The sequence below is a fragment of the Gasterosteus aculeatus genome, chromosome 13 (genome assembly GCF_964276395.1).
Source record: "Gasterosteus aculeatus chromosome 13, fGasAcu3.hap1.1, whole genome shotgun sequence".
In the NCBI taxonomy this organism is placed as follows: domain Eukaryota; kingdom Metazoa; phylum Chordata; class Actinopteri; order Perciformes; family Gasterosteidae; genus Gasterosteus; species Gasterosteus aculeatus.
The window spans coordinates 686,615-695,834 of NC_135701.1; the positions used below are offsets into that span (position 1 = coordinate 686,615).

Sequence of the window (9,220 nt, forward strand, 5' to 3'; positions counted from 1 at the left end):
CCAAGCCATAGATATCAAGCCATAGATACCAAGCCATAGATATCAAGCCATAGATACCAAGCCATAGATATAAAGCCATAGATACCAAGGCATAGCCTTGGAAACCATGTCATTGCGTTCTGCTCCGTTGTTTTCCTCCAAGAGAGTTATTTTGATTTTGTAAGATTTTGTAGCATATAGATTTAAATGAATGGTTAAAGTTTTCATCGTCTTTTGTTTCCTCCGTAAGGAGTGATTTTTGTTTAGATAATCTTTCATAGTCGAAAGAGTGCTGCACCCGCTATTTTGATAAAGTCGAAAGTCTTTTGTTTTTCCTCCTAGAGCGGAGAAACTTTTGTTTGATCATTTGTGTAGCCTCACTTGGAGGAAGTGAGTCATTTTGATAGTCGTATTTATTTTCTCTGCCTTGGAGAGATTCAGTCTTAAAGACTACAAATCCCATGACAACCCTGCGTCTGTGTCCTGTGTTCTGCCGGGTCGTGACAGAAAAAGGCCTGAATATATTGATTGTTAATCTTTTCTTCAAATAACCTATTGAGTAAAGACCCTTAAACAGGCTTCATGGGACCAGCGCTCTTATCCAGTGTGCAGGTAGAACCTGAGGAATGATTGTCAATGAATCAAATCCTTTTCAAATGATCCATGTCACTCTAAAAGCATTCTTAAATGGGGTTATATACGTATGTCCCACTTACAATCATTATGATGTATGTCCAACAACTCATTCAAATATCATCGCTTATATTTATAGTCAAACAGCAGGAACCTCACTAGGGAGAACTTAAGAACAAATTGAGAAACAGGCAGTCTATTCTTTTTTTTTACAGGGATAGTTAATGATAAAGATGAATAAAGGTTTGTGTTTGTTTTAAACCCGATCATGTGTGCAGGCAGGTGCGACCTTTGTGGATCAGCTCCAGTTACTGAACAATTGATTTAGCCTTGAACCTCAATCTCTCAGATTTTATTAGCGTCTTTACGTTGTGAACAAACAGAAGCGATGAGCATGAAGCAAGTGTATGCAAGCAATGTTGATTTAAAGTTACTTTCTTTGGAGCTTTGTTGCGAGAAAATGTGCATACAGATGTTGTGAAAATGTAAAGCCTCTAAACCAAAAATAGAATCAGACGCCATTTATTGGCACATATGTTACAGGAAGGAGGAATTTGACTCGGTGCATTGGTGCAATATAAGCTTAAAATATACGCAAGCAAGAATTAACAATATAAACAGATAAGTATGTTAAAACACGTCTGTATGTCCAATCTGAAAACTAAAGCTTATGATCCCCGTGCAGCAACATAGACGAGGGCCTCACTGGGTGGAACCGCACGATTTGCAAACCGAACCTTTGCTGCTCCAGAGCAGGACCCCCGACCCCCGAGTGCTCCCGCTGTGTGGGAGGGTTGGATGCAATGCAATGAACGTCTCCTAAAGGACATGTAATAATGTAATGATTTCCATCTAAACAAACAGGTTTGCATTCTCAAGAAGAACCATACGCCTCATGTCCATTTATCCACACCTATAACCCATATCTGTACTATTCCTCAATGTTATAATCAAAATATGTAACCTATGCGCAATAATAAATACAGTGTGAAATATGCTTAAAAAGTAAAGGTGTAAACGTCTAAAAAGACAAACGCAACGATACGTGACAAAGCGCAACGGAAGACAGCGAGATTCATATATTTAAAAACTGGTCTATAAAACAGCGACAGTTCACTCCCTCAAACGCTATTGGCTCCCTGTGCAAACTGCAGCGCGTGCGCGCGGTGGCGAGATGAGGCGTCCTCCTGTAGCCACGCCCCCTGCCCCTGTGGCCGAGGGAACGGGGGCGTGGCCCGTGTGCCCCGCGGAGCAGGTGGCCGACGCGATTGGCTGAAGGCTCGGATGACGTAGCAGCGTGCCATGGTCCCACCGCCCGCCCGTCTGCGCTTAACCCCCGCAGGCAGCTCTCTCTTCCGCTCTCTCTTCCACCGCCGCTCTCACCCACAAGGTAAGAGGAGCGCGGCTCTTGTTGTGTCCGTTAGCACGTCTGTAATGTGTCGGTCCAGCCGCTCCGGCTCCGTCGTGCTGGGCCGTGAAGCCGATACCGGTTAACCGCCGGGATGCGACCCGTCCCAGTGGATGTGCGTCATCACGGGTCACCTGTGACTGAGCGCTGATGGGTGTTTAACAGTTTATCGGTCAGCTCTAAGTAACTATGGAGGAAGGATCGTTGTTTAAAATATCACAGAGGAGCTTTGTTGGATTTGGGAGATTAAAAATTCCAAATAGTGTGAATGCAACGTTTTTAAAGTGGTTTAATGCGTCCAATCCCACATCTAACGCGGTTGGAGATCGTTTCCTGCTCTGGCAGATGTCCAACATATTAATCCTGCATGTGACGCGTAGGATTCTTTGTCTCCAGTTGGTAGGACGTGGAACTGGTTTGTCTCTCGGTTTTTGACAAACCTCAAAATAGAAAAACCCCTCTGACATCATCTGCGTGGAAGAAATGACAGGAATGTTGAGGGTAAAGCAGCAGAGAATAGGAGCACTCCTGTAAACGCCCGTCATCACACGTCATGATTGACTTCTAGGATCCCTGAACCCGCCCAGCGACATGCTGACCGGTCTGTTCCGTGTGCACGGCCACCTGGTGGCCTCCCACCCCTGGGAGGTCATCGTGGGCACCGTCACCCTCACCATCTGCATGATGTCCATGAACATGTTCACCGGCAACGACCAGATCTGTGGCTGGAACTTCGACTGCCCCAAAACCGAGGAGGTGAGTGGACGAGAGGACGCACGTGGCGGCGTGGAGCACGGTCCCGCTCCATCGTATGTGAATGATTCCAAGGAAACCTTGAACCAAAGGTGTTACAGAAGGTAGAGGACGCAAAGCATCATGGGAATAAGTGAGACGATGTAGACCCGAGCAGCCCGACTTACCACAGCTTCTATCTCTGATTAACATCACTTTGTTATAACAGTTGGTCGTCTCAGTCTAACGCGCTTATCGTTATAATATAACGCTGTTGTCATGACCAACCTAGTAAATATGTCCCTGCTCTCATTTCCCTCTTTTCACAGCAAATTCTGAGCAGTGACATCATCATCCTGACCATCACACGCTGCATTGCCATCGTCTACATTTACTTCCAGTTCCAGAACTTGAGACAGCTGGGGTCCAAGTACATACTAGGTAAGACGTGACCGGGCGCACCCAGCGTGTACAGGAGGCAGGTCTCTGAGTGTCCCCCTCTGCTCTCCCGTAGGCATCGCTGGCCTTTTCACCATATTCTCCAGTTTTGTCTTCAGCACCGTGGTTATTCACTTCCTGGATAAAGAGCTGACGGGACTCAAGTAAGCGAAGCGCACGGTCCTCGTCTCGCCGGCGTGTTTGCGGACCGGCTCCAGCTGATGGCTCTGCTCTGTTTCCTGCAGCGAGGCGCTGCCCTTCTTCCTGCTTCTCATCGACCTGTCCAAAGCGTGCGCCCTGGCCAAGTTCGCCCTGAGCTCCGGTTCTCAGGTGTGAAGAAGATCGCCGTCGTCATCATCACAGTGCCCACGTGCGACATGGAACCCGCCGCAGCGCTGACTTGCTTCTTGTGCTCTGCTTCAGGATGAAGTGAGGGACAACATTGCTCGGGGCATGTCGGTGCTGGGCCCCACCTTCACCCTGGACGCCCTGGTGGAGTGCTTGGTGATCGGAGTGGGAACCATGTCAGGTACTCGCTGCCGCTGTCCGCTCATAAACGTCAAGCAGAAAGAAGGATGACGCCACGTGGCTCCGACCCTCTGAAGGAGCAGCAGCTGCAGGGCGTTGGTCCTTCCTCTCCACAGAGCACCTGACAGAGCGTGACCTTTCGGGCAGCTGCCTGTGTTGTCTGCATGGGGAGGGCCTCCTGCTGTGGGGCCTGACGGTTCTGTCTTGTGTCTTTCAGGGGTGCGGCAGTTGGAAATCATGTGCTGCTTTGGCTGCATGTCGGTCTTGGCCAACTACTTTGTCTTCATGACGTTTTTCCCGGCGTGTGTCTCACTCGTGCTGGAGGTAAGCGTGCAGTTTATGTAGTGTTCTGTGTGTGTGTGTGTGTGTGTGTGTTGATGTCCGTGTTCTTGTCCTCCTATGCAGTTGTCCCGTGAGAGCCAGGAGGGTCATCCCATCTGGCAGCTCAGCCACTTCTCCAGGGTCCTGGAGGAGGAGGAGGACAACAAACCCAACCCGGTGACCCAGAGAGTCAAGATGATCATGGTAACACCGCCGCTCCTTTAGCCCTCCCTTTGTTTCACCTCGACCCGAGCGTGACCCCTCACGTGCGCCCTGCTGCAGTCCCTGGGCCTGGTGATGGTGCACGCCCACAGCCGCTGGATCTCTGAGCCCCTGTCCATCAACACCACGGTGGGCGTCCCGCAGGTCGGCATGGAGCTGGACCACCTCCTGCCCCGGAGGATCGAGCCAGAGAAACCGCTGTGGCACTTCTACCTCGCCAGGTGAGCTCCTTAAGCCACCGTGCACAGACAGGCCGTGTCACATAGGGCCCATTATGGGCCTCTGCTAGCAGCCTCATGTTGCCCCCCTCCTGCAGGATGATCACCATGGACGTGGAGCAGGTGGTCTGCCTCGCCCTGGCCCTGCTGCTGGCTATCAAGTACATCTTCTTCGAGCAGGCCGAGATGGAGTCCACTCTGTCGCTGAAGAACCCCATCACCATGTCCGCCCCGCCCCTGACCCCGCGGCGGCCCGCCGACACCTGCTGCAGGAAGGAGGCGTGTCCCCCCCGGGCCCTCTCCCCCGCCCCGGCGCCCACCAACGAGTCAGAGAGAGGTGCGTCGGGCGCCGGCGCCGTGGCAGAAGGGCTTGTGTGGAAGTGTGCTCTCCAGCTCTGCCTTGTCCCCCCAGATGAGGTCATCCGCCCCCTGTCCGCCCCGGCCGCGGGGCCACAGCCAAAGAGCTTCTTCGTGGAGGGGGACGAGGAGCGGGAGGCTGAGGAGGAGCAGCCGAGCGTCCTGCCGGGGCCCAGAGACCTGGACGCGTGTGTGGCCATCATCAACAACCCCGAGGTGAGGCCGATAAGTCGGCTAACCCGAGGGTGACATCATCGCCCGCACTTAGCTGTCCTGTCCACTAATGCGATTGCCGGCTGGAGGCAGTTGTGTGATTTAGCGGCGCCCTAATGAGCTTAGTCACCCCTGGGACGGCCCTTCTGATTACAGCCCCACAGGACACAAACTGTTGACGTGATAACGGGACATGTTTGCCTGGCTGTTGCAGCTGGGGGCCCGTTTCCTGAGTGACGCTGAGGTGGTGCAGCTGGTGAACTCCAAGCACATCCCGGCGTACAAACTGGAGGCCATGATGGAGAAAGCAGAGAGGGGCGTGGCCATACGTAGACAGATGATCGCCGCCAAGCTGCCCTCCCCCTCCGCGCTGTCCAGCCTGCCGTACGCTGACTACGATTACTCCAAGGTGAGGAAACGCACACACACACACACACACACACACACACACACCCTGCTTCCTGTTTGACATCATTTCTGGTTTCCAGGTTATGGGCACCTGCTGTGAGAATGTGATTGGCTACATTCCCGTACCAGTAGGTGTGGCTGGGCCCCTGCATCTGGATGGGAAGCAGTTCCAGGTTCCCATGGCAACCACAGAAGGCTGCTTGGTTGCCAGCACCAACCGCGGATGTCGAGCAATCGCTGTGAGTTACAGTTGACCTGTCAATCACAAGGTGGTCCATGTTTCACAGCAGGTGGGCGGTCGGATCATGAGTCCCCGACAAAGACGATTCCTTCTCCGTGATAGTGTTTCAGAAAAGGAAGCTTCTTTTGATCCAGATGTTATTGCGTGTTAATGTGCAGCTGGGAGGCGGAGCCAAGTGTCGTATCCTAGCCGACAGCATGACCCGAGGGCCCGTGGTCCGGCTGCCCTCCGCCTGCCAGGCCGCGGAGGTCAAGGCGTGGCTGGAGAGCACCGACGGTTTCCAGGAGATCAAAGAGGCGTTTGACAACACCAGCAGGTAGGGCGTGCAGCCGGCGGGCGCCACCGCGCTGAGCGCGGCCTCGCGGCTCTGCTACAAAGCGCCTGTGCTCGCTGTTGGCAGGTTTGCGCGGCTCCAGAAGCTGCTGGTCGGTCTGGCTGGGAGAAATCTCTACATCCGCTTCCACTCCAAGACTGGAGACGCCATGGGGATGAACATGATCTCTAAGGTAAGCGCGTGCGCCATGTGTGTTGTTTACGTCCTCACATCCCCAACGTGCTGAAGCTTGAGGGTCTGCCTGCAGGGAACCGAGCAGGCGCTGCACACGCTGCAGCAACACTTCCCTGAGCTGCAGGTGATGGCCGTCAGCGGGAACTACTGCACCGACAAGAAGCCAGCGGCCATCAACTGGATCGAGGGCCGGGGCAAGTCCGCCGTCTGCGAGGCCACCATCCCCGCCAAAGTGGTCCGAGAGGTAGGAGGAGCGTGGCGGAGGGTGAACAGGGGTCTGCGTGAGAGAACCCTGGCGTGGGGTCTGGCTCTATGCACCGCACAGACACACAAAAGGCAGTCGTCTGAACATACTGCTTTCATACCTGCGTGCAGGTGCTGAAGACGTCCACGGCGGCTCTGGTGGAGGTGAACATCAGCAAGAACCTGGTGGGCTCAGCCATGGCGGGCAGCATCGGCGGATTCAACGCTCACGCGGCCAACCTGGTGGCGGCCATCTACATCGCCTGTGGACAGGTACAGTAGTGCTGTCCTGCTTCTCTTCCCCGACGTCGTCTTCCCGGTTCATAACGCGCGCGTGTGTGTGTGTGTGTGTGTGTGTGTGTGTGTGTGTGTGTGTGTGTGTGTGTGTGTGTGTGTGTGTGTCCTCCAGGATCCGGCCCAGTCGGTGGGTAGCAGCAACTGCATCACCCTGATGGAGGCATCGGGGCCCACGGGGGAGGACCTGTACATCAGCTGCACCATGCCCTCCATAGAGCTGGGCACCGTAGGAGGGGGCACCAGCCTGCCCCCCCAGCAAGCCTGCCTCCAGGTACACACACATTGCATCACATGTCATTTAGCAGCTTTTATCCAAAGCGACTTACAATAAGAACATTTCATCCATAAGGACACAAACTCAACAAGAAACAAGAAAGTGTGATTTCCTCAAATAAGCCGATGTACAACTTGCTGTAGATAAGAACCATTACAAGTCCAGTTTAAGTGCTACAGTTAGTTAGTGTGTTAGTGGAGGTAGAGTCTGAAGAGGTGTGTCTTTAGTCTGAAGATGTGAAGGCTCTCTGTGGTCCTGGTGTCTTCAGAGACCTCCTTCCACCATTTAGGAGCAGGACAGCAAAGAGTGGAGATCTAGTGGAGTGTTTTGCTCTCAGTGAGGAGGAACAAGCAGTTTATCACATGCAGACATCACACTCTAAATGAACAAATACAACTGATGTATCGCAATGAGTGCAGCTGACTTCCTGAGGTGTGTGTGTGTGTGTGTGTGTGTGTAGATGCTGGGCGTGCAGGGAGCCTGTCAGGACTGTCCGGGGGAGAACGCCCGGCAGCTGGCCCGGGTCGTGTGTGCCACCGTGCTGGCTGGGGAGCTCTCGCTCATGGCTGCTCTGACCGCCGGCCACCTGGTCAAGAGTCACATGACGCACAACAGGTGAGAGCAAACGGCTCCTACAGTCGCCCAGAGTGGACCAACCAGGTGCTGGTTTCAGACGTCTGAAATCCTGTTTGGAAATCAAAGCGAATAAATCTGCCGATAGCTGGCTTCCTCTACGACTATTGAAGGAACATTTAGGTACGATTCGTGTACTTTTTGTAGCATTTCAAACTTCAGGGAGCTTATCTATTTATTTCCTTGTAGGTGGATGCAGCACTTAAACTAAGTGCATTTCTTTATGGTTCACACAGCTATGAGCACTTAGCACACCCGTCACAGCGTGCAGACTCTTTAATGAACTAAAGAATCAATAACCGGATGCAACTGTTCCGCCTGTAGATCCAAGGTGAACCTACAGGAGACTCCAGGAACGTGCACCAAGAAGGCTTCGTGAGGGCGAGGAGCCTCCTGCAGCCGGCCCAGGTCACCTGACGGGGCGGTGAAGTACGGACAATGTGAAAGGGACTAATCATTCATCAAGACACCACATGTCCTCCAAGTGCACTCGGAGAGACACTAGTGACCAATCTCAATGCTGAAAAAGAGCATATTCATTTTCTGTTTATTGGGCTTTAAGCAGAGCAGTTAATTACTGTCTTCTTCTATTTCAACTTTTAAGAGTGCTGTCAGGTTTTTAGTGGTATTTCTGCTGGCCTGTTGCCAAATACACGACCAGCTGACGGGGGCCGAGTGTCCCAGTGTTCAGCTAAAACGCACTGACGGACCGCATGAAGGAATCAATACATGAGAGACTGCTGTCCGCATCCAAGAGGCACTTAAATACCCAGACTGCAAGCTTCATTCAAAAGTGCTGAGTTCACCTCCTGCACATGTAAGGACCAAATCAAAGGGAGGATGAATAAGTGATGCTGAAACTGCTCCTCCTCAACCAAAGAGCGGTTCAGTCCCCACGGTGACCCCAGAGGGCCTCCAGGGAATCTGGAGCGATCTTTATCTGACATGAGGTGCACATGGGGGCCACATAGGCGCCGCCCTGTGGAATTTAGTTAATGATCAGCTGCTGGGGGAAATGTTGACGCTGCGTTTGGTGACGTCTCTAACATGCCAGCTGTGTAACCGGGGTCTTTGTGCAACATTTTCACAAAGAGGGGAAAACACGTCAGCAGGGCAGAATGGAAAGAAAATGTGCTCGATATATTTTTGTAATAAATACAAAATCTATTTTGATTGATCAAGTCGTCTGTAATATGGAATTCTAACAATAACCTGACAGCAAACGCGGCCCCCGGCTCTCTGTGCCTCACGTGGCTCTTTAGTCCTGCTGGTGGGTTATTGATCACCACGGAAACGAGCCACCATGTGCAGCCTGTGTCCCTATGAAGTCTTGTTTGTTCCTTCTGCCCAGTGTGTTCGTACACATTCATGCCTGAACAGAAGGGAGAGGAATCGTTTTATTTGATCAATGCGATACCATTTGTTAATGTGCACCGTTCAATATTAACTAAATCAATGAGTACATATTTTGTATGCGATATGCATTCATCCCCCCGTCTGCAATGAACGTTCCGCTTTATGACGCATCACATTTGTTCCAAAATAAATGCAAATGCTCAAAAGTTAA

The 9,220-nt window shown here is 52.2% G+C and overlaps 1 protein-coding gene across 2 annotated transcripts; it reads left to right on the forward strand.

Annotated features, from left to right (window-relative positions):
- The first annotated feature begins 1,851 nt into the window (after positions 1 to 1,851).
- LOC120815257 (3-hydroxy-3-methylglutaryl-coenzyme A reductase-like) lies at positions 1,852 to 9,220 on the forward strand. Of its 2 annotated transcripts, XM_040170246.2 has the most exons (20): positions 1,852 to 2,002; positions 2,589 to 2,776; positions 3,082 to 3,193; positions 3,267 to 3,354; positions 3,436 to 3,520; positions 3,614 to 3,719; positions 3,936 to 4,042; positions 4,124 to 4,243; positions 4,322 to 4,482; positions 4,578 to 4,816; positions 4,892 to 5,052; positions 5,264 to 5,458; positions 5,538 to 5,696; positions 5,857 to 6,014; positions 6,099 to 6,204; positions 6,280 to 6,450; positions 6,582 to 6,722; positions 6,859 to 7,017; positions 7,481 to 7,635; positions 7,978 to 9,220. In XM_040170246.2, the coding sequence occupies exons 1-20, from the start codon at positions 1,915 to 1,917 to the stop codon at positions 8,030 to 8,032; spliced, it is 2,754 nt and encodes a 917-aa protein (XP_040026180.2). In that variant the 5' UTR covers positions 1,852 to 1,914; the 3' UTR covers positions 8,033 to 9,220. The 2 variants fall into 2 exon arrangements, with proteins under 2 accessions (XP_040026180.2, XP_077943219.1); XM_078087093.1 differs by having other exon boundaries at positions 1,864 to 2,002; positions 4,578 to 5,052.